This window comes from Orcinus orca, chromosome 16 (assembly GCF_937001465.1).
Source record: "Orcinus orca chromosome 16, mOrcOrc1.1, whole genome shotgun sequence".
Classification (NCBI taxonomy): Eukaryota; Metazoa; Chordata; class Mammalia; order Artiodactyla; family Delphinidae; genus Orcinus; species Orcinus orca.
The window spans coordinates 43,658,299-43,684,114 of record NC_064574.1 but is presented as its reverse complement, the minus strand read 5'-3'; the positions used below and the strand labels follow the sequence as shown (position 1 = coordinate 43,684,114).

The following is a 25,816-nucleotide window of genomic DNA, read 5'->3' as shown; positions in this document are numbered from 1 at the left end:
TATTATTGATTTCTAATTTAAATCTTTGTGGTCAGAAAACAGACTTTGCATGACATAAATTCTCTTAAATTACTGAGACTTGTTTTATGGCCTAGAATGTGGTCTATCTGGTAAATGTTCCATGTGTACTTGAAGAGAATGTGTACCTGCTATTGTTGGGGGAACTGTCAACCAAGTTAAACTGGTGAACAATGTTGGTCAAGTGTACTATATCCTTACTGATTTTCTGCTTCCTGCTTCTATCAGTTATTGAAATCTCTGATTATAATTGTGGATGTGTCTATTTTCCTTGCAGTTCTATTTCTGCTTCATGTATTCTGAAGCCCTGTCAATTATGTATTTAAATGTTTAGGACTGTTATGTCCCCTTGATTATTTTATCCCTTTGTCATTATGAAATGATCTTCTTTATCTCTGGTAATATTCTTTGCTCTGAAGTCTACTTCATCTGATATTAATATAGACACCCCAGCTACCTTCTAACTAGTGTTACCATGGTATGTATATATTTTCATTCATATAATTTTAACCTTTTTGTTTTATATTTAAAATGCCTTTCTTTGGTAGGCATCACATAGTTGGATATTGCTTTTTTTAACCAATCTGAATCATCTCTGCCTTATAATTGGGTGTTTGGCCCATCTTGCTTTTTGTTTTCTATTTGTTCCATCTATCTTTGTTCCCCTTTTCCTCTTTTTCTGCCTTCCTTTGAATTAACCAAGCATTTTTTTTATGATTTCATTTTATTTCCTTTGTTGGGTTCCTATTAACTCTTAGTTTTGTTACTTTAGTGACTGCCTTAAGGTTTACAGTATCCATCATTATCATATTGGCATCCAAGTGAGATTATACCATTTCACATATAACATAAAGATCTTATAATAGTTTACTTCCATTTCTTCTCTCCTGGGCTATATCCATTTGTTGTCATGAATTTTACTTTATAGATGTTATAAACTTCACAAAGCATTGTTACTACTTTTATATAAGCAATTTTAATATAAAGATATTTAAATAATAAAAAATATAGCTTACATATTTTCTCACATAATCATTTCCAGTGTTCTTCATTCATTTGTGTAGATTCAGGTTTTCATCTGGTGTAATTTTTCTTCTGCCTGAAGGACATCCTTAAACGTTTCTTAGAGTGTGGGTCTGCTGGTGATTAATTCTTTCAGCTTTCATGTGTCTGAAAACTTCTTTGTTTTTGGAAGATGTGTTCACCTGGTAAAAAATTCTAGGTGAAGTGTGGCCAAGATGGTGGAGCAGGAGAACCCTGAGCTCACCTTTTCCCACAGGCACACCAAAATCACAACTATTTACAGAACACCTGTCTATGAGAAGAACATAAAGACTAGCAGAAAAGACTTTCCAGAATTAACTGTATGAAGAAGGAACCACAATGAGACAGGTAGGAGAGGCAGACCCACACCCCAAGTAGGCAACACACTGACAGAAGGATAATCACAATTGCACATGTTTTCCCCAAGGAGTGAGGGGTCTGAGCCCCACATCAGGCACCCCAGTCCAGGGGTCCTGCACCGGGAAGATCAGCCCCCAGAACATCTCACTTTGAAGGCTAGTGGGGCTTCTATAAAGGAGAGCTAGAGAGCTACAGGAAACAGAGAGTGTGCTGTTAAAGGGTGCACACAAAATCTCACATGCTCCAAGTCCCAGCAGAGAGACAGTAATTTGAAAGTAGCCTGGGTCACACCAACTTACTAATCTTGGAGAGCATCCTGAAGAGGCAGGAGGCAACTGGGACTCCCCTTGGGGACACAGATACTGGTAGCAGCCATTTTGGGGAGCTCATTCTACCACAAGAACAGTGGCACTGGCAAGCACCATTCTGGAGTCTTCTCTCTAGCCTATTAGGGTCAGGGGCTTATCCGCCCACTAGCAGGCTGGCAACAACCCCAGGACACCGCAGGGCATGCAGCTAGATGTACCAGGACTTGGCCCCAACAACCAATGGGCCAACAGCCACTGCACGAGGCAGGACCTGGCAGTCAACCTGGCCCGGGTCCAGGCCCACCTCTCAGCATGCCCACAGTAGTAGACCCTGCCACAAAAGAAGGGCCCATGCAGCCAACATAGGGGGCACCCCTAGAGCATATAGCTCTGGTGGTCAGAGGGGAGTAGACTGCTAAGCCACACAGGACATCTCCTACATAGGGCCACTTTTCCAAGACCAGGAGACGTAACCAACCAACCTACCAAATACAGGGAAATAAACACAGAGAATTAGACAAAATGAAACAACAAAGGAATCTGTTTCAAATAAAGGAACAAGACAAAACCCTAGAAGAAGAACTGAGCAAGACGGATATAAGCAAACTACCCAACAAAGAGTTCAAGGTAATAGTCATAAAGATACTTAAAGAACTTGGGGGAAGAATGGATGAACGCAGTGAGAATTTCAACAAGTTAGAAAATATAAAGAAGAATCAAACAGAGCTGACGAACATAATAACTGAAATAAAACTACACTGGAAGGAATGAACAGTGAATGAGAACAAATCAGCAAACTGGAAGACAGAGTAGTGGAACCATCCAGCCTTAACAGAAAAAAGAATTTTTAAAAATGAGCACAGTTTAATAAGAGACATCTAGGACCACATCAAGCATACTAACATTCACATTATAGGTGTCCCAAAAGGAGAAGAGAGAAAGAGGCAGAGAACTTATTCAAACAAATAATAGCTGAAAACTTCCCTAACCTGGAAAAGGAAACAGACATCCAAGTCCAGGATGCACTAAGTCCCAAACAAGGTGAATCCAAAGAGATCTACACCAAGACAAATTATAATTAAAGTGGCAAAATTAAAGATAAAGAATCTTAAAAGTAGCAAAAAAAAAAAGGCAATTAGTTATGTGCAGGGTAACTCCCTAAGACTATCAGCTGACTTTTCAGCAGAAACTTCACAGGCCAGAAGGAAGTGGCATGATATATTCAAAGTAATGAAAGGAAAAAACTCTATATAGTAAGTCCCCTACATACAAACGAGTTCCATTGCAAGAGTCCATTCATTAAGTCCAATTTGTTCGTAAGTCCAACAAAGTTAGCCTAGGTACCCAAACACGATTGGCTATATAGTACTGTACTGCAATAGGTTTATAATAATTTTCACACAAGTAATACATAAAAAACAAACACAAAAAATAAAGAAAACACTTTTAATCTTACAGTACGGTACCTAGAAAAGTCCAGCTACATCATCACTGCTTTTATACTTCCTTCCAGATATCCTGGGCTTGAAATAAAGACACTGTACTACTGTACTCTATACACTACTGTAAAGTACACAAAAGGACAACCACTTGTAGAGGATGCATGCACGTGACAATGTATGCCAGACACATGAACTAACTTACATGACTGGACATGTGAGCACATGTTTCCATTTTTGAAAGTTCACAACTTCAAGGTTCATATATAGGGGACTTACTGCAACCAAAAATACTCTACCCAGCAGGGCTATCATTCATATTTGAAGAAGAAAGAAAATGTTCTACATATAAACAATAACTAAAAGAATTCAGCACCACTGCATTGGCATTATGAGAAATGTTAAAGGGACTTCTCTAAGCAGGATTTAAAAAAAAAAAAAGGAAAAAACCACACAACTAGAAATATGAAAATTATGAAAGGAAAAAATCTCATTGGTAAAGGCAAACATACAGTAAATGTAGTGCATCAACCACTTATAAAGCTAGTAGGAAGGGTAAAAGACAAAAGTGGTAAAATCATCTATATCCACGATAAGTAGTTAAGGTATACACAAAACAAAAAGATGTAAAACATGATGTCAAAAAAATTAAACATGGTGGGAGAATAAAAATGCAGGGTTGTTAGACTGAATTTCAACTTAAAAGATCATCAACTTAAAATAATAACACAAGTTATTACTAACATATATTACATATGTGTCTGTAATTGTTATATATGAACATCATGGTAACCACAAACCAAAATCTTACAACTCTCTCTCTCACACACACACACACAAAGAGAAAGCAACCCAAATATAACACTAAAGATATCATCAAATCACAAAAGAGCAAAAGAAGAAGGAACAAATGAGAACTATAAAAACAATCAGAAAACATTTAACAAAATGGAAATAAGTAGGGACTTCCCTGGTGGTACAGTGGTTAAGAATCCGCCTGCCAATGCAAGGGACACGGGTTTGAGCCTGGTCCAGGAAGATCCCACATGCCGTGGAGCAACTAAGCCCATGCACCACAACTACTGAGCCTGCGCTCTAGAGCCCGCGAGCCACAACTACTGAGCCTGCATGCCATGACTACTGAAGCCCATGTGCCTAGAGCCCATGCTCCACAACAAGAGAAGCCACCACAATGAGAAGCCCACACCAACGCAACAAAGAGTAGCCCCTGCTTGCCACCACTAGAGAAAGCCTGTGCACAGCAATGAGGACCCATCGCAACCAAAAATAAATAAATAAATTTATTTTAAAAAATGGCAATAAGTACATACCTATCAATAATTACTTTAAAAGTAAATGGACTAAATGCTCCAATCAAAAGGCACAGAACGGCTTAACAGACTAAAAAAAACATGACCCATCTATATGCTGACTACTATGCTGAAGAGACTCATTTCAGATCTAAAAACACAGAGACTGAAAGTGAGGTAATGGAAAACGGTATTCCACGCAAATGGAAACAAAAAGAGAGCAGGGGCAGCAATACGTATATCAGACAAAATAGATTTTTGAACAGACTGTAACAAGAGACAAAGGACATTAAATAATGATCAAGGGATCAATCCAGCAGGAAGATATAACAAATGTAAACACATATGCACCCAACATAGGAGCAACTAAATACATATAGCAAATATTAACAAACACGAAGGGAAAAACTGACAGTAACACAATAATAGTAGGGGACTTTAACACCCCACTTACATCAATGGACAGATCATCCAGAGAGGAAATCAATAAGGAAACACTGGCCTTAAGTGACACACTAGACCAGATGAACTTAAAAGATATATCAAGTCTCAATAAAGTTAAGATGGAAAGCATAGCAAGCATCCTTTCCAACCACAGTGGTATGAGAGTAGAAATCTACTACATGGAAAAAACTGCAAAAAACACAAACACACATGTGGAGGCTAAACAATATGCTTCTCAACAAACAATGGGTCACTGCAGAAATCAAAGAGGAAATTAAAAAATACCTGAAGACAAATGAAAATGGAAATACAATGATCCAAAACCTATGGGACACAGCAAGAGCAATTCTAAGAAAGAAGTTTATAGTAATACAAGCCTACCTCAGGAAACAAGAAAAATCTAAGGAACTAGAAATAGAAGAACAAACAAAACTCATAGTTAGTAGAAGGAAAGAAAAATAAAGATCTGAGCAGAAATAAATGGAGACTTAAAACAACAGCAGAAAAGATCAATGAAACTAAGAGCTAGTTCTTTGAAAAGATAAACAAAATTGACAAACCTTTAGCCAGACTCATCAATAAAAAAAAGAGTGGGACCAAATCAATAAAATCAGAAATGAAAGAGAAGTTATAAATGACACCACAGAAATACAAAGGATCATAAAAGATTACTACAATTAAACACCAATAAAATGGACAACCCAGAATAAATGGATAAATTCCTAAAAACGTACAATCTCCTAAAACTGAATCAGAAAAAAACAGAAGATATGAACAGAATGATTACCAGTCATGAAACTGAATCAGCAAAATAAACAAAAACAAAAAACAAAACAAACTCCCAACAAAGTCCAGGATCAGATGGATTTATAGATGAATTCTACCAAACATTTAAAGAAGAATTGATATCTATCTTTCTCCAACTACTGCAAAAAAGGAAGAGTCAGGAGTGCTTCCAAACTCATTCTACAAGGCCAGCATCACCTTGGTACCAAAACCAGATGAGGATACCACAAAATAAGGAAAACAGAGGCCAATATCCCTGATGAACACTGATGTAAAAATCTTCAATAAAATATTAGCAAAATGAATTCAACAATACATCAAAAAGATCATACACCATAATCAAGTGGGATTTATCCCATGGATGCAGGGTGTTTCAATATCCAGAAATCAATGTGATACACCACATAACAAATTGAAAAATAAAAATCATATGATCATCTTAATAGATGCAGAAAAAGCTTTTGACAAAATCCAATACCCATTTATGATAAAAACTTTCACCCAAGTTGGTATAGGGGGAACATACCTCAACATAACAAAGGCCATCTATGGTAAGCCTATGCCAACATCATACAAAAAGGTGACAAGCGGAAAGCATTTCCCCTAAGATCAGGAACAAGACAAGGATGCCCACTCACCATTTTTATAAGATAGTATTGGAAATCCTAGACACAGCAATCAGACAAGAAAAATGAAAAGAATCCAAGTTGGAAAGGAAGCAGTAAAACTATCACTGTTTGCATATGACATGACATTATATATAAAAAAATCCTAAAGACACCACCAAAAAACCTATCAGAACTCACCAATGAATTCAGTAAAGCTTCAGGATGCAAAATAATACAAATCTGTTGCATTTCTGTACACTAATGAACTGTCAGAAAGAGAAATTAAGAAAACAACCCCATTTACAATTGCATCAAAAAGAATAAAATATCCAGGAGTAAATCTAACCAAGGAGGGAAAAGAGCTGTACCCAGAAAACTATAATACACTGATGAAAGAAACTAAAAAGAAACAAATGGAAAGATATACCATGTTCATGGATTAGAAGAATCCCAAGACAATCCACAGATTCAATGCAATCCCTACCAAATTCCAACGGAATTTTTCACAGAACTACAACAAATAATGCCCAAATTTGTATGGAAACACAAAAGAGTCCAAAATAGCCAAAATAATTTTAAGAAAGAACAAAGCTGGAGGTATCATGCTCCATTATTTCCAACTATACTACAAAGCTATAGTAATCAATACAGTATGACAACACTGTAAATCAACTATACTTCAATTTAAAAAAAAAACAACAGTGGGACTTCCCTCGTGGTCCAGTGGGTAAGATTCCACAGTCCCAATGCAAGGTGCCTCAGTTCAATCCCTAGTCGGGGAAAAAGATCCCACATGCATGCCACAACTAAGAAGCCCACATGCCGCAACTAAAGATCCCGCATGCTGCAAGTAAACATGCTACAAGATCTCGCGTGCCGCAACTAAGACACAGTGCAGCCTAAACAAACAAACAAAAACAAAAAAACAGTATGATACTGGCACGAAAACAGACACATGGATCAACAGAACAGAAGAGCGAGCCCAGAAATAAACCCACACTTATATGGTCAATTAATCTATGACAAAGGAGGCAAGAATATATGATGGGAAAAAGAAAGCCTCTTCAATAAACGGTGTTGGGAAAACTGGAGAGCTACATGCAAAAGAAGCGAACTGGACTACTTTCTCACACTATATACAAAAATAAATTCAAAATGGATTAATGACTTAAATGTAAGACCTGAAACCATAAACTCCTAGAAGAAAACATAGGCAGTATGCTCTCTGACATCAAATAGATATAGATATATAGATATCTCCTCAGGCAAGGGAAACAAAAGGAAAAATAAACGAATAGGACTACATCCAACTAAAAAGCTTTTGCACAGTGAAGGAAACTATCAGCAAAACAAAAAGGCACCCTACTGAATGAGAGAAGATATTTGCAAACAGTGTATTTGATAAGGGGTTAATAGCCAATATGTATAAGAACTCATACAACTAAACATTAAAAAACAAACAGCCCAATTAAAAAATGGGTCAGAGGACCCACACAGACGTTTTTCCAAAGAAGATACACAGATGGCCAACAGACACATGAAAAGATGCTTAGCATCACTAATCAACAAGTAAATGCAAATGAAAACCATGAGATATCACCTCACACCTGTCAGAATGACTATCATCAAAAAAGACAACAAATAACAGATGAATGGATAATGATGTGATACACACACACACACACACACACACACACACACACAAGACCATTATTCAGCCATTTAAAAAAAAAGAAATCTGGGAACTTCACTGGTGGCACAGTGGTTAAGAATCTGCCCACCAATGCAGGGGATATGGGTTTGAGCCCTGGTCTAGGAAGATCCCACATGCTGCGGAGCAACTAAGCCCAAGCACCACAACTACTGAAGCCCGTGTGCCTAGAGCCCATGCTCTGCAACAAAGAGTAGCCCCCATTTGCTGCAACTAGAAAAAGCCTGTGTGCAGCAACAAAGACCCAACACAGCCAAAAATAAACTTATTTTTTAAAAAAATGAAATCTGTCTTTTGCGACAACATGGAGGGACCTGAAGGTATTATGCTGAGATAAGTCAGACAGAGAAAGACAAATATCATATGATTTGTCTTGTTTGTGGAATCTAAAGAACAGAACAAACAAAACAGAAACAGACTGATAGAGAACAAATTGGTGGCTACCAGAGGGGACGCATGTAGGGGGATAAGTGAAATAGGTTAGGGAGATTAAGAAGTACAAACTTCCAGTAAAATAAGTAAGTCACAGGGATGAAACGTACAGCACAGGGAATATAATCAATAATACTATAACTCTGTAGGGTGAGAGATGGTAGCGACTTATCATGGTGATCATTTTGTAATGTATAAAAATACTGAATCACTATGTTGTACACCTGAAACTAATATAGTAAGTCAATTATACTTCATTTATAAGGAAAGAAAGAAGGCAGGGAGGAAGGAGAAAAAAGAAAAGAGGAAAGAAAAAAGAAAAGAGAAGAGAAAAGAAAAGAGAAAAGAGAGAATAAATTCTAGGTGGACAGAGGTTTTTTGGTTTTTTTTTTTTTTCAGTGTTTTAAATATGCTGTTCCATGGCCTTCTTTTTTTTTATCACAAGAAATCTGCTGTCACCTGCATATTTGCTTTTCTGTACATGTCTTTCTTCCTCTGGCTGCTTTTAAGATTTTTCTCTTCATCACTGGTTTTGAGTAATTTGATTATGATGTGCCTTGGTATAGTTTTCTTCCTGGTTTTTTTTTCTGTTTTTTTTTTTTTTTTTTTGCGGTACGCGGGCCTCTCACTGTTGTGGCCTCTCCCGTTGTGGAGCACAGGCTCTGGATGCGCAGGCTCAGTGGCCATGGCTCACGGGCCCAGCCGCTCCGCAGCATGTGGGATCTTCCCAGACCGGGGCACGAACCCGTGTCCCCTACATCGGCAGGCGGACTCTCAACCACTGCGCCACCAGGGAAGCCCCTTCTTCCTGTTTTTTGTGTGGGTGATTCACTGAGTTGAGTTTACAGTTTCCATCAAGCTTGGAAAGTTTCTGGCCATTATTCTTTCACCTATTTTTTCTTTCTCTCCTGCTTCTGTGGGAACTCTAATTACCCATATATTAAGTTGCCTGAAGTTGTTCCACAGTTCAGTGCTACGTCTGAAAATTTTTTGATTTTTATATGTTTCATGTTGGATAACTGAATCTTTCCTTCTACAACATCTAATCTGCCATTAATGCCCCTCAGTGTATCTTTCACTTAACACACTTGTAGTTTGTCATCTTTAGAAACTTGATTTGGGTAATCTTCATATCTTCCATGACCCTACTTAACTTTTTAAACACATGGAATATAGTTGTAATAACTGTTCTAATGTCCTTTGCTGACTGTACCATCTGTGTCAGTTCTGGATTGGTTTTCATTGATTGTTTATTCTCATTACAGGTTACATTTTCCTGTCTCCTTGCACTGTGCTCCCCAACTGTAATTCATACATTTAGATACTAACCCCAGGTGCTAAGAATGTGACTGTATTTGGAGATAGAGTCTTTAAGAGGTTAAATTAAGTTAAAATTTGGTCATTAGTGGGGACTTCCCTGGTGGTCAAGTGGGTAAGACTCTGTGTTCCCAATGCAGGGGACCTGGGTTTGATCCCTGTTCAGGAAACTAGATCCTGCATGCATACCACAACTATTAAAGAGTTCGCATGCTGCAACTAAGAGTCTGCGTGCTGCAACTAAGACCCAGCGCAGCCTAAATAAATGTATGTTAAAAAGAAAAATTGGTCATTATGGTAGGCTGTAATCCAATAAGACTGGTGTCCTTATAAGAAGAAACCTGGACAGACATGCAGAGGAAAGACCATGTAAGACACAGGGAGAACATGGACATCTACAAGCCAAGGAGAGAGGCCCCAGAAGAAACCAATGCTGCCAACACACTGATCTCAGACTTCTAGCGTCCAGAATTGTGAAAAAATAAATTTCTCTCGTTTCAGCCACCCAGTATGTAGTACTTTGTTACGGCTGCCCAAGCAAACTAATACATCTGGCAATATTTGATTAGATATGAGACATTGTGAATTTTACTTTGTTGGGTGCTGGATATTTTTATGTTCCTATAAATATTGAATCTTGTTTCAGGATGCAGTGAATTGGAAACAGTTTGATTCTTCTGGGTTTTGTTTTTATGATTTGTTAGGTGGGTCCAGAGCAGTACTCTGTCTAGGGCTAATTATTTCCCATTACTGAAGCATGACGTTCCTGAGTGTTCTACCCAATGTTCAGTGAATTATGGTCTTGTTAGAGGGAACTGGAACTGTTTCATCTAAACCTTTCGGGAAGTTCTCTCCCCAGCCTCAGATAGTTTCCTCACACATGTGTGCTGAGCAGCACTATGTTGAATACTCAAGGTGTAGAGATCTCCAGATTCTCCTCTGCAGATCTCCAGAGCTCTCTCTGTACCGATGTCTCTCCCTGGTCCTCTGTCCTATAAAGTGTAGGCATGTTGGTGTCCCCAGACTCTCAGCACCTTATCCACAGCTCAGGAAGTCCACCAGGCTCCACATCAATTTCCTTGTCCCTGTGATACAGCGGGGAAACTCTCACGGTAGTAAGCTGTAAGTAGGGCTCACTTTGTTTGTCACCTCTCCAGAGACTACTGTCTCTCGTTGCCAGTGGCCAGTGTTTGGAAACCTTGTTTCATGCATTTTGTCTGGATTTTGTTGTTGTTTTAGTTATTTCAGGGTAAATTCAGTCCCTGTTACTCTATCTTCAGTGGCCAGAAGTGGAAGAACTGTATTCCTATTAAAAAGTATCTATATTTAGTTTTCACCAATTCCTCTATTACTGTAACCATCAAAATTATTAAGGAAGAGTTTTTCGCTTTATTCCATTATATTAATAGATATATTTCAAAATACATCTTATATATTCCATCATATATATATGTGTACATACATATATATATATATATATATATTCTATTATATTCTCTCAGAAGGAACAAAAGAGTAAATCCAAAATTCACTCCCCAAGACTAATAGGTGGACTTCTACCTAGTTTATAGGTGGAAACCTTAAGAACAATCTTCAAACTCTTATTCAAACACAGTATTGGGAGTAATTTCACTGAACAGAATTAAAAGCTTTAAGGCCTTAATAAAATACACAAGTGCAATCCCATAAATGTCTTTGTTCCCAGAGAAGAAAACAAAAAGTCATGAGGATGTTGGCAGAGTTTAACAGCTGGGTGACCTACTGTGAAAAGGCCTTGTTCTCCTGACAGTGACGAGGATGTTTTATCACTATAGTATAGCTTGTTTTCAAGTGCTTCATACACAATTGTTTTACCTCCTGTTAAAAAACAAAATTCATCTGAGCAAACCTTAAAGATCTTATTGGCTTTATTCAACAATTCATCAATCGGGCAGCATCTCATGTAGCAAACAGAAAGGAACTCCAAGGAGCTGTACAAAATGAAAGACTTTCACAGGGAGAAGAGAGTAGGAACAAGGAAGTTTTATGAGACAACAGAAGCGAGTTATTTATTCCACGGTCACTTTCCTTTAGGAGACAACAGGGGTCTATCAGGCAGATAACCACATTAGTGCTGACCAGGTGATTCCTGATTGACTGGTTGAAGAACCCATTTCTAGGAGAGCCGAGTCTGTAATGAAGTTAAGTCTCCGTTTGGTGACGTGGGCTTATTTAGCATAAGCAACTCCATTTTGGGTCTGTTATCTTCTTCTTAAAGCTATCTTGCTTTATTTATTTAATTTGTTTTTGGCTGCGTTGGATCTTCATTGCTGCACATGGCCTTTCTCTAGTTGCGGCAAGTGGGGGCTACTCTTCGTTGCAGTGCACAGGCTTCTCATTGCAGTGGCTTCTCTTGTTGTGGAGCATGGGCTCTAGGCGCACAGGCTCAGTAATTGTGGCATGTGGGCTCAGTAGTTGTGGCTTGCGAGCTCTAGAGCGCAGGTTCAGTAGTTGTGGCTCACGGGCTTAGTTGCTCCACGGCATGTGGGATCTTCCCAGACCAGGGCTCAAACCCGTGTCTCTTGCATTGGCAAGCAGATTGTTAACCACTGCGCCACCAGGGAAGCCCTGTTTTTCTTTATAGCACTTTACCACCTCTTGAAATTTACTGTGTATTTACATGTACCTTTTTTGCTTTCCTTCTCCTTCACGAGGAGAATGTGAGCTCCACAAGGGTTGGGACCTGTCTGACTCTGTAACATTTTATCCACAGCCTCCAGCACACACTACGTCTTCAACAAGTATTTGTTAGATGAATAAAAGAATAAACATGCAAGCAATCTTCTCAATATATGTCACACTGTTAACAGTAATTATCCAGGGGATAATTCCACTTTCTCAATTATATTCTGTGTTTTAAATCTGTATTAAGAAATCTTTTTTTACTTTTGTAATCAGGAAAAAAAACAAAATAAGAAGGGAACAGAGGGAAGAAGACAGGATCTCTCAAGGGCTGCCTTTCACCATGGCAGTTGCCATCCCTTGCGGTGGCCTCATACCTGAAGATCCCTGCCTTGGTCCCTGCAGAATCTCCCTTGTGCTTTCTGTTGAGGCTCTGGGGCTATACTGGCAGGCTCCCAGCTGGCCTCCACTGGTGTAACAGTCCCTTCCTTCTGGAACCCAAAGCCAAGTATCCGATGTCCTAGAATGGCAGTCTTATTTTCCTTCCCGTAGGTTCTGCCATGACATGCCTTGTCAAGGTGTGCCGTGTTCCTAAACTGTGAACATTTCTTTTCTTTTATCTACAGAAAGCTTGGTATGCCAGGGATGCATTGACAGGATGAGTTATATCCTGTCACTGAAGTGGGAGCCTAAAAGATGAGATACTGTGAAAATAAAACAGCACAAAAAATGTCAGAGCAACAAAGGATGAATGTGAGATCAGACTAATCATCTCCAGCCACACTTGCATTTTGTCTCTTCTATAGACATAATAAAAATGCTTGAAGAAACTAACACACCACTGCAAAGCAATTATACTCCAATAAAAATGTTAAAAAAAAGATACTGCCATCTTTCTTCTTTCCCAGTGCCTAGCTTGATATCAAACAAACAATAGAAGCAAGTTAACTGTTTGTTGAATACAATAATCTATGAGCACCCAACACTGACACGGCCACTTTCAGGTAGGAACCACATGATGTTCCAGGACTAGGAATGGCACAAGTCAAACATGAAACAGTAAAGAGTCTGTGTTGTACACATTATTAGGAGAAAGAAACAGTTGAAAGTTAAAAGGCATATATCTCTTTTAGGACCCTGAACTATGGCATCCAAACGATCTGCTTCAACACTGAACATTCTTACCTTCCCATTACGAATAGTTCAGTCAATATATCTGAACCTTGGGACTTCCCTGGTGGCACAGTGGTAAAGAATGCGCCTGCCAATGCAGGGGACATGGGTTCGAGCCCTGGTTCTGGAAGATACCACATGCCGTGGAGCAACTAAGCCCGTGCGCCACAACTACTGACCCTGCGCTCTAGAGCCCGCAAGCCACAACTACTGAGCCCGCATGCCACAACTACTGAAGCCCACGCACCTAGAGCCCGTGCTCCGCCAGAAGAGAAGCCACCATAATGAGAAGCCCACGCACTGCAATGAAGAGTAGTCCCTGCTTGCCGCAACTAGAGCAAGTCCAAGTGCAGCAACAAAGACCCAACACAGCCAAAAATAAATAAATAAATTTATTAAAAAATATATATGTATATATATCTCTAAACCTTGTGTGGAGATCTGAAAGTGTGATAAGAACTGAAAATAACTGCAACTTTCTTTTCTTTACCCTAATGCTCAGGACAACTTTCAAGCTTTAAGGACAAACCCTAAATTGCAGCATTCCTGAGATATGCTTGTATTCCTTCATTGACACTCCTTCTCTGCCTTCATCTTTGCAAAATGAAATTCCTTCTGAAACTCCTCACACTGACACTCATCTACCCCCTTCTCTTTTTACCTTCTCAGGGCATTTCCATACCTGGTAAACAGATTACACATGATTAAGACAACTAAAGCCCATAAGTATCATCTCAAGACAAATTCTATTTAGAAACTTCTATTTGTGTATTAGCAAAACCTGAGAGGTAAGAATTCTGCCTACGTCCCACATACTCACTCTGTGTTGCCCTCCGTTCATGTTGATCTCTTCCCCACCTCCACCTCAAACCCAGCTTAACACCTCCGTCACTGGGCCATATGCAGGGCCCTCCGGGGGGCAGCTGCCCTCAGGCCCCCCAGGACCAGGCAGTACTCGGCTGTGCAGAACATACATGGCTTCTCAGACACACAGCAAGTCACAGCTGAAACGACTTCCCATGAGAACCACTTCTGTCATCCATTTTTGCAACACCGCGTGTCAAAAAGAAGAGTTTCGGGCTTCCCTGGTGGCGCAGTGGTTGAGAATCTGCCTGCTAATGCAGGGGACACGGGTTCGAGCCCTGGTCTGGGAGGATCCCACATGCCGCAGAGCAACTAGGTCCGTGAGCCACAACTACTGAGCCTGCGCATCTGGAGCCTGTGCTCCACAACGAGAGGCCGCGATAGCAAGAGGCCCACGCACCGCGATGAAGAGTGGCCCCCACTTGCCACAACTAGAGATAGCCCTCGCACAGAAATGAAGGCCCAACGCAGCAAAAATAAATTAATTAATTAATAAACTCCTATCCCCAAAATCTTCTTTTTTTTTTTTTGCGGTACGCGGGCCTCTCACTGTTGTGGCCTCTCCCGTTGAGGAGCACAGGCTCCAGACGTGCAGGCTCAGCGACCATGGCTCACGGGCCCAGCCGCTCCACGGCATGTGGGATCTTCCTGGACCGGGGCACAAACCCGTGTCCCCTGCATCGGCAGGCGGACTCTCAACCACTGCGCCACCAGGGAAGCCCCCCAACATCTTCTTAAAAAGAAAAAAAAAAGAAGAGTCTCTGCCAAGGAGCTTGACTGTCCGTGTTAATGAGACTTTAGCAAATAATGGTAGGAAACATCTGATTAGGTTAAGGATAGAGAGGTAAGACCAGGTCCAGGTTGAGAACTGAAAGGGAAATACCTGTAGTACCTCCTCTCCCCTTGGCACAGGGCTTTGCTCTTATTCCACAGAGAAAACAGAAGCACCCAGTAGAGAACCTCCAGTGCTCCCCACACACATCTAACCACCTCCCTGCAGCTTCACAGCACCCTTGGCCTACCTCCCTGTCTGAGGACCGCTGACTTGGCCTTGGGGTACTGGGTCCCAAAGACACCACGCCACCAGCACTCGGCATCACCAGTCTTTCCCCTCCTGGACTATCCTCAGGAGCACACCAAGGCACTCTACAGCACTGGTCAGAAACTTCCTCCTACTCCAGTTACCCACCCCCTCATTTCTGTTGCCTTTTATGGCAAAACTCCTTGGAAAAGCTATCTGCATTTCTTCTCCCTACTTCTCCCTTGAGCCACTCCATCAGGCTCTTGCCTCCACCACTCAAATTAACCACACTAACAACCAAATCCAATGGCAGATCACACTCTCCTCTGCAACAGGTTTTCTTCCAATAGCTCCCTTGACCCCTTCCTCCCAACTCTCCTCTCAGCTGCCTCCCTCCAGGTCTCCTTGGTTTGAGGCTCCCCTTCTCCAGCCCCTACCTGTCCAGGGCCCAGGGTCCAGCCCTGGGATCCTGTCGTGACTCTGAACACTACCTGCAGGCTAACGTCAGATGTTGGCCCCAGCTCTCCCCTGAACTCCAACTCCTACCTGTTCCACTTGCATGTTTCATAGGCACCTCCATATGCCCCAAACCAAACTCATTTCCCACAACTGCCCCATCTCAGCACATGGCAGCTCCACTCTTCCACTGCTCAGAAGAGAACTGGTGAATCCTGTGACTCTCCTCGCTCTTTCTTACTAATCCATCAGCAAATCCTGTTGACACCTCCTTGGAAACAGATCCAGAATGCAACATTTCTCACCTCCACAGCTACCCCAGGCCCAAGTCCCCATCATCTGTTGCCTGGATGACTTCTAGCGGGTCCCCCTGCTCCTGCTGCCCTTCCAGTCCGTCTTCATCCCAGCGATCAGAGTGACATGTCAATGACATACATCATACCCAGGCACTCCTCCACTCTAAAGCAGCCAGTGGCTTCTATTCAAATGTCCCCTTATGAGAAAGGCCTCCTGTATACATGCCTCAGCTGCTCCTTACTGGCCCTACTTTCCTCCTCAAGCCCTGAGCACCTGACACAGCACATACTTGTTCGCTTGTCACCTGCCTCTGCCACCAGAAGGTAAAGTCCACAAGACATGACCCACATCCACTGCTGCAGCCTCAGCACTTAGAAGAGTTACTGTACATACATCAAACTTTGCTAAATGAACAGGTGAAAAAAAAGTGTTGAATAACCAAAAAGTATTGCTTAAAAACGTTCTATTACCAACAGATGTGTTAACTGATCATGATGACAACTACATGCATGACAACTGGCTGAGAAGACATACTATAATAGTTTGGGGGCAGGGACTTCCCCGGTGGTCCAGTGGGTAAGACTCCGTGCTCCCAATGCAGGGGGCCCAGGTTCCATCCCTGGTGGAGGAACTAGATCCCACATGCATGCCACAAATAAGAGTTCGCATGCCATAACTAAGAAGCCTGCATGCCACAACTAAAGGTCCTGTGTGCCACAATGAAGATTCAGCACAGCCAAAATAAATAAATAATAAGTTAATTAATTAACTAAAAAAATTGGGGGGCAGAAAGGGAGGGAGGGTACATTCTTCTTGACCTAAGTTAACAGAGCTTTCTCAATACTCCAACAAATAACACTAGCAATAATATTGGGGATGATCAAGATGCCACTGAGTGCTCACTGTGTGCCTGGCTCTTTCATACACTGGACCCTCACCCCAATCCTATAAGGAAGATATTTTTATCCCCACATTATAGAGGAAGAAACAAACTCATAGTTAAGCAACTCACCCCAAGCCACAAACCTGAAAACACTCACTTGAGACTAAGCTTCCATTCAAGCTTTCCCCTAAAATATCAAACAATACTAAGATGGGCACCAAGCCTAAACAACGGGTCCTTCTACTAACTGGACACCTCAGGCTGGGTTTCCTGGCATCACACTTCCCTGTGTCAGCAGCCCGTGTCCTCACTGACACTCCAGACCCTGGCCCTCAGTTCAGGAAGAGACAAATGACCTACCCACTCTCCATGTGGACACCCAAGTTCTGTGGCATCACGTCCAGGTGAAAAGCATTGACTTAATCTGTCAGTTTTCAAGATAACATTGCAGTTAAAGTTTTCCCATAGACTGCATTTTGGAAGGAGAAGTGCTCTAGTGGGAGGAGGAGGAGGATCATGAGTCTGGAAAGGCATCCTGTCTCCACTGCTGTCAGCAGAACCCTGAGAAGATGACCCATCTTTTAAGCCTCTTTCCAAGGTTACCTCTGTGATACGTATCTTCTGGAGATTTTAATCTCCTGCATTTGAGCAGTGTATGCTCAACATTACTGTAGAAGACAGACACTCCCTTGAGAAGGGAGAGTATATGCTGGCTGAAAAGAACTGGGAAACAAGCAGAGATACAGGACACTAATCTCACCAAAAAGGTGTGAAGTCCCAGGGTCCCGGGTCCAGGGCTGGAATGTGTCCCTGATAAGATAAACTACAACTGGGAAGAGAGGGATCAAGTTGGGAGCCCCATTTGAGGCACCATAACAAAGCCTGCCCCCCTGCTTGTCATGGTCCAGGCACAGACTCTACTCTGGGGAGTGGGAGGAGAAGGGGGATGGAGAAAAGCAGACTTTAAGGACAAAAGCTAGCTCCGAGACAGACATTCACCTTGGTCACCCACCTTTCTAGGTTATGGTGAAGCCATCAGCAGCCCTGCATGAAGTTCCTTCTTTTGGATCAAGAAGGAACCAAGGGTGATGCCTGAGTTCTTCTGTATTTACAAAGGTCATCGGCTGTGAAATCTCCCAGGCGGTCCACTGATCTCCGTTATCTGGCAGATCGGGCCTGGGAGTTGACAGTCAAAGGACAGTCTAGTTGACTGAAACAGAGACCTATACATCTCATTACTGCCTCCTTAGGCCCAATTTAGACCACTTATGCCTTTATTGCATATTGCCAAGAACTCCAAGATTACAGAAAAGAAAATGAAAGGCCCACAGAATCCCTCACTTGCCTCCTTGTACCAGACATACGCAAAGCAAAAATAGTATCCAGTCCCTCCTCTTATGGAGTACACAGTTGACATGTAAGTCAGATAAACATTTACCTTCAAAAATAACCCTTTAGGGCTTCCCTGGTGGCACAGTGGTTGAGAGTCCGCCTGCCGATGCAGGGGACATGGGTTTGTGCCCCGGTCCGGGAAGATCCCACATGCCGCGGAGCAGCTGGGCCCGTGAGCCATGGCCGCTGAGCCTGCGCGTCTGGAGCCTGTGCTCCGCAACGGGAGAGGCCACAACAGTGAGAAGCCCGCGTACCGCAAAAAAAAATAATAATAATAACCCTTTAGTCCAACAATTAAAACAAACCAAAAGGGAACTATACTCAGTATGTTGTAATAACCTATAAGGGAAAAGAATCTGAAAAAGAACATATATATATATGAATCACTTTGCTGTACAACTGAAATACAACATTGTAAATCAACTATACTTCAATTAAACACACACACACACACACACACACACACACACACACACACACACACACACACACACAGACTTCCCTGGTGGTCCAGGGGTTAAGAATCCGCCTTCCAATGCAGGGGACACGGGTTCGATCCTTGGTCAGGGAACTAAGATCCCACATGCCCTGGGGCAATTAAGCCCGCACACCACAACTACTGAGCCCACAAGCCGCAACTAGAGAGAAGCCCACGTGCCCCAACTAAGACCCAAGGCAGCCAAATAAATAAATAAATAAAATTAAAAACACACACACAAACTGGTTTTGGTTTTGTTTTCCCTCCAAGGTTGTTGTTTTCATCTGAATTAGTTGCCAGCAACATTTAAAAAGTTAGAGATCACAGATGCAGGCTTACACCCAGCTTACTCTTCAGGAAAGACTGGAAGATCTGGCTGTCCTGGAACCACATTCCTGCTGGGGAGCAACAGGAGAGACTGCAGTAGCTGCTGCCCCCTTCAGATAGAACACGTTCTCTCCATCCTGGCCTCCCAGAATAATAAACAAAAAAAGGTTTACTTTGGGAAAAAATATTTTTTTATTTAAGAAAAAATCCACTTTACTCTGTGTGTGTGTGTGTGTGTGTGTGTGTACTAGAGCAAGAAAAAAGGGGAAAAAAGTATAAGTATATAAAATAGGAAACAAGACTAGAGAACAGCCCCAGGTACAGAGGAAAAAGCTAGATATAAAAGATGATTTACTATAAACATATAAATAACCAAAACCGAACCCAGGAAGAGAGAGCAAATCTAAGAAACTATAATAGTTATCAAAGTGCTATATTCTAAAAAAAGGCACCACACTTAGGTAGTTTTACAGGTGAATTCTACCAAAATTTAAAGAAAGAGATCATTTCAAAAGTGTTTAAACTGGCTAAAGAAGAGAAAGAGAAAACTTTTAATAAAGCTATAGAAAACACTAAAACAACTTGGTAAAGACGGCATTGAACAAGAAAATTACAGACTAGTCTCACAAATAATGGTGTAAAATATTAATAAATAGAATCTGTCTACACCATAAGAGTTATCATTGGGCTTCCCTGGTGGCGCAGTGGTTGGGAGTCCGCCTGCCGATGCAGGGGACGCGGGTTCATGCCCCGGTCCAGGAAGATCCCGGAAGATCCCACATGCCGCGGAGCGGCTGGGCCCGTGAGCCATGGCCGCTGAGCCTGCGCGTCCAGAGCCTGTGCTCTACAGCGGGAGAGGCCACAACAGTGAGAGGCCCACGTGCCGCAAAAAAAAAAAAAAAAAGAGTTATCATTGATGACTCAATAATGATGATTCAATAAGATAAAATGATGATTCAATATTATAAAATCTATTACTACAACTCAGCATACTAACAGGTCAAGAGACAAAATTTATATGATAATTTCACAGATGCTAAAACAGCATTTGATAAAATTCAACAACCATTTTTGACTTAAAAAATGACAAAACAGCAACACACCCCTTACTAAAATAACTAACGTGGCACAAACACTAAAAGAACTCTCTTTAAAGTCAGGATACCCAGTATCATCCCTATTATTCAACTTCGTTCTGGAAATACAATGTAACCAAAAAAGAGAAAGAAACAAAAGACATAAGAAAGTAGAAAACGAGACAAAATTCTTATTATTTGCAGCTGACATGATAGTATACCTGGAAAATTCGAGAAACAACTGCAAAAACTACTTGAAACTAAGATTATGTAAGTTGCTAGTTACAGAAGTAATAAATACAACCAGTTACAATATGTAATATAAGAAAATATTCTATTTTCAATAACAACAGAAAGATAAAATAACTAGGAATAAATTTAAGAAATGTACAGGATTTTAAAACTGACTTAAAAAGACATTTCTGAGACAGGGAAATGTATGTGTAGACTGGATATTAGATAATATTAAATTAATTACAGATTATAAATTGTTAATTTTGACACAATATGATAATAGCTTTGGGGTTAGATATATTTCAAAAAGTCCTTATTTGTTCATGATATACTGCGAAATATTTATGGATGAAATCATTTGCTTTAAAATAGCCTAGTCCCCCACCATACTAAAAATGGAGGGGAGGAGGAAGAGATGATTCAAGATTGGCAAAACATGGAAAACTATTGACTATTCATTATATTATACTGTCTCCTCTACTTTTGTATATTTGAACACGTGCACAATAGAAAGTTAAAAGAAATGTGCAGGAGGACCCAAACAAAGGCGGATCATTAAAGACGTAAATAATCCCAAAGATGTATAATGAGCTTAGAAAAACACACAAAAATTGCCACCTAACCATTAAGAAATGCAAATTAAAGTTACAAATCAGATGTCATTTTCATCAATCAAGTAGAAAAAGATCAAAATATCTGGTAATGTTCACTATTGGGGGGCAGGCAACTGACACTACTGGAGAGCGTGTCAGTACAACTTCTTGGGAGTGCACTTTGGCCTTTGCTTTCAAAGTCATAAACACACATCCCTTGGCTCAGCAATTCCAATTCTAGGTATCTATTCTAGATATTCATTCACCAAGTATTTTCTCCCACCTACTATGTGCCAGGCCCTGGAGACAGACGCTGAGAGAAAAATTGTCCCTGCTCTCAGAGGGCTTCCGTTCTCGTGAAGGAGACTACCCACAAAGCAAGTCAAGTGTGCAGGCAATCACACCGTCAGCTAAGGCAGCGGTCCCCAACCTTTCTGGCACCAGGCACCAGTTTCATGGAAGACAGTTTTTCCACGGAAAGGAGGGGGATGGTTTCAGGCAGTAATGTGAGTGATGGGCGGGGATGGTTCAGGTGGTAATGCGAGTAATGGGGAGTGATGGGTAGTGGAAGATGAAGCTTCGCCTGGCCTCCCGCTGCTCTGCTCACCTGCTGTGTGGCCTGGGGACCACAGGGGACCCCTGAGCTAAGGGATAAGTGCGATGAAGAAACAAGTAAACAGAGTAGGGGGGTTGGGGGCGGCAGGAAGGCTATTTTGGATGTGCTGGTCTGGGAAGGCCTCTCTGAAGAGGTGACAGTAAAGCAGAGACCTGGTTGAAGGAGAAGACGCAGCAGGAGAACATCCAGGAGAGCATTTCAGGCAATAGGGAAGGAAGCCATGGGCTGACACACAAATTTGGCCTTCCCGCCCTCTGCTTTTCTTTTTATTCCCGTAACAGCCTTTTGTTTATCCAAAGGATATGGCACCACTTGAATGTCTCTCTTTGTCTTCAACTCAAAAATAAAAATAATCAGATCCTTTTAATACAGTACATCTTTCAAGGAAGGTGCCAGGCCAGCACTGTTTCCCCAAACATTGTGCATCACAACTTGATTTCTTCAGAGGAAGAGTTCCCAACCTATCTAAGTGCTATGTCAAGCTTGTTACTAAAAGTGCATTAAAGCCAGTTGTGAGTTTTTAATGCAGATAAACCTTTCCACAGAACAGCTTAGTTTCACAAAAGATACTCACCAGTTGCTAGATAATTTTACACAAAAACAAAAATATTGTCAGTCCCTGAACTTCTGGCAGGACTGGGAACCACTGACTTAGAGAGGTATATAGTTTAATTTCATGATCTTTCAGGCAATGCAGTTGATGTTTTTAGGGGCTATTTGGATAAATATTTTACACGGAAGTGGCCAGTGTCAATTAAGGGCATTCCAGTTGACCCCAAAATAAGTGACTCTGCTACAACACCTGAGAACATTACATACTAACTTCTTCAAACACCACTGAAACATCAAGACTTCAAAACTGCCATGAGTGATACGTTCTACAAACAGCCAGACTATGGGGAGAGACTTGCCCGCGTGAAATATGCCCCTATCCCAACTGTGAGATTAATTTAACATAAACGCATTCATCTCCCCAAAGGGAGACCGAAAATAACCAGGTGACTTCCGGACGGGACGGAGATTCCCAAGGAGACGACTCCTGCGGACACATTCCACGTACCACCAGCCAGCTGCTCGCGAACGCCGGGCTTCCCCCCACCCCCTCGACAGCCGAGGATGCGGTGCACCCCGTGTCCCTGCACAAGGCCGACCCCTCAACCGTCCCCGAGGGACCGGCAGCTTCGAGCAAAGGGTGCCGCGGAGACTCAGGCACCGGTGAGCTGCCCACCCGGCGAGAGGGACGATGGGTCGGAGTCGGACGCAGAGCAGGTCGGAGCGGAGTCGGCGCTCCCAGGCGTCCAGGAGCTCGCCACCCTCGTCGAGAGGCGCTCACCTGCCGGTCACTGGAGGGCCCCCCCAGGCCCGCCCGAGAAGGAAGGGGGCGCGGGGGCCAGAGGGGGACCACGGGGGAGGCACCCGGGGACGCCCGGAGAGGGTCGGGGGGCACGCGGGGTGGAGGGCAAGTAGCTCCGGAGGGTTGTGGGTCCCGGGCCGCCTCCGCCGCTCCTCACCTGCCCAGCGCCCGCTTCATGCCTGCGTCGGCGGCGCAGCGCGGCTCGGCCGGCCCGGGGCCCGCCAGGTACAGGTTCTGCTTCAGGCGGCAGTCGGCGTCCAGCGCCGCGGCGGCCGAGCCGGCGGAGGACGAGCCCGAGGCGGCGTGGCGCTCATGCTCCAGGGCGACTGACTCGGTCCGCTTCCTCATCCCGTGGCCAGCACCGCCGGCCTCACCCTCGCCCCGGGCCTCGCCACCCGCCGCCGCTCAGGGGAGCAGCCGCTCAGGTGAGCCACCACCGCCGCCGCCGCCGCCGCCGCCGCTTGGAGCCCGCCGCCCTGACGTCCCTGCCGGCCGGGGTCGGGGCGGGGCCGGCGGCCTCCCTGCGCTGATTGGCCAGCGCTGAGTGGCTGTAGGCGGGTACGCCGGCCGGGGCCCCCTACCCGGCGCCCGGCGCGCCCAACATCCCCAGCGGCGATCGCAGCCATCTTGGACACGGGCAAACGAAGCCGCAAGGCGCGTCACCGTTCGGGCGCGGCTGACTGGCGGAGTAGCGCTGGGCAGGGGTCGGGCTAGGTCAGACACGAGGCCGCCTGGTGCCCACTGCAGCGGCCCAAAGGGTACTCCGCGCATATCCCCGGCTCTCTGACTCCCCCCAACAGTGGAAACCCCCGAAAAGGTTTTATAAGAATTTACACAACAAAAAGAAAAAGGTGACATGACAATTCTGTCCTAATAATGATTTATAACTATTTTCCCACAAGGACTTTTCTTTAAAAAATATGTGATCTGGTAGTTTTGTTTTTTAATTTGAAACAGAAATGTATAGATATTTCTTTTTTTTTTTCTTTTGGGCCGAACGTTTGAAAACTGAGCTGCTTAAAATTTTTACTTTTTTAAAAAAACTATTAGATTTTAGATTTTTATAAAGCAGAACTAGCTGTTGGGGGAAGAATCCATTTCACAAATTGCCACTTGTGAAACACAAATTAAGTACTAATTCAACCCATCCTAAAAACAGAAAGGAAAGAGCAGTTTCACCTATTCAGTTTTATAGCTTTGGCTTTCTTTAATATGGCATTATTTTATTTTTTTTACAAATGATGTACAACCAAGAGATTCGCTTATTTATTCCAAAGTAACTTGTAATTTCAACATTTGTGCCAGTGAAAACTATTGGCAACTGATAACTTAAGATCAATTAGAAACGTCTTTAGAAATTCAATAGCTCCTTATATTAGCTTTGTAATGATACTTAGAAATTGCAAAAGAATTTCACTGACCATATTACTAAATATCACAACCAGCATTCATATTTGTCCAAATATACTTTTGGTGAATTCTTTAAAGTAATGTAGAAGCACATACTGGAGACTGGGAATCCAGAAAATAAAGTGTAAAACATTTTTTTACTCTATCACTCACTAAATCCTTTCCAATCAATAGAAAAACAAAAAAGCTAGGAAGGGAGGGCTGGAAAGAAGAGAGTAAGGGGTACTGAGTCTTTCTTGCTGGTATTAGGCCTTGCTCCAGTCCTCAACTCTTGGTCCACACTCACTCTATAAGTAATCTTACCCAGGCTCTAATCTTATCCAGGTCACCCTACAATGGGGACACCTACATTTGTATCTCCAGTCCACACCTCTTCCTTGAACTCCAGGCTCCTCTATCCAGTGGTCTACTCATCCACTCTGACATCCAACAGGCACCTAAAATCATGTTCAAAGCTGAGCTCTCAGCTCTTCTCCCACCCCAGCTCCATCCATAACCTTCCCCACCTCCAGAATGCTCCCAGCTCCATCCATAGCCTTCCCCACCTCCAGAATGCTAAGTCCATCCTTACAGTTCCTCAGGCCAAAGCCTTTGAGTCATCCTTGATTCCTCCCTTCTCATGACACAGCAGGTCTATCACCAAGCCTCCTTTCAAAATCTATCCAGGATCAACCACTTCTCACCACCTCCACCATGGGCCAAAGTGCCATAATCCCTCACTTGGATTCTTATAATAGCCTAAATGGTCTCCTGCCTCACTTCTGTCTACTTAATCCAGTGGCCACAAAGGTCTTTTTAAAAACTCTAGATCCAGTTCTGTCACTTATTTGCTCAAAACACTTCAATGGCTCCCCACCTTGTGGAAAATAAAACCGAAAGCTTATGAAATGGGCCAACGGGCCTACTTGACTTGGCCTCAGCCACTGCTCAGCCCTCACTCTGTTCTCAGCCACCAGCCTCTCTCTAGCTCACCCAGCTCCAGTATCACTGCCTCCTTGCTGAGGCAGGGGCCCCAGGGTGTGGGTGGCATGTACATGAGTCATCATATCCACATGGCTAACTCCCTTCCACTTTAGGTCTGTGCCTTCTCTGAACACTAACTCGAAACCTTCAGGCCCTCTCACTGTCACAGTTCACCTTCCCTGACTTACACTCTTTTTTTTTTTTAATTTTTATTGGAGTATAGTTGCTTTACACCATTGTG

At 42.6% G+C, this 25,816-nt stretch overlaps 1 protein-coding gene across 5 annotated transcripts in view; it reads right to left on the bottom strand.

The window, feature by feature from the left end:
* The window catches only part of ABHD12 (abhydrolase domain containing 12, lysophospholipase), a 69,833-nt gene extending 46,060 nt beyond the window's left edge, over nt 1-23,773 (bottom strand). Inside the window, exons 1-2 of one of the 5 annotated variants that reach the window (XM_033429431.2) lie at nt 23,360-23,496; nt 1,035-1,223 (exon numbers count right to left, since the gene is read on the bottom strand). In XM_033429431.2, the coding sequence (XP_033285322.1) occupies nt 1,035-1,036 (2 nt within the window). In that variant the 5' untranslated portion in view covers nt 1,037-1,223; nt 23,360-23,496. Of the gene's footprint in view, nt 1-1,034; nt 1,224-23,359 lie in introns of all 5 variants that reach the window. The other 4 variants (XM_033429432.2, XM_033429430.2, XM_004270440.3 and 1 more) reach the window with 4 other exon arrangements.
* Nucleotides 23,774-25,816: the final 2,043 nt, after the last annotated feature.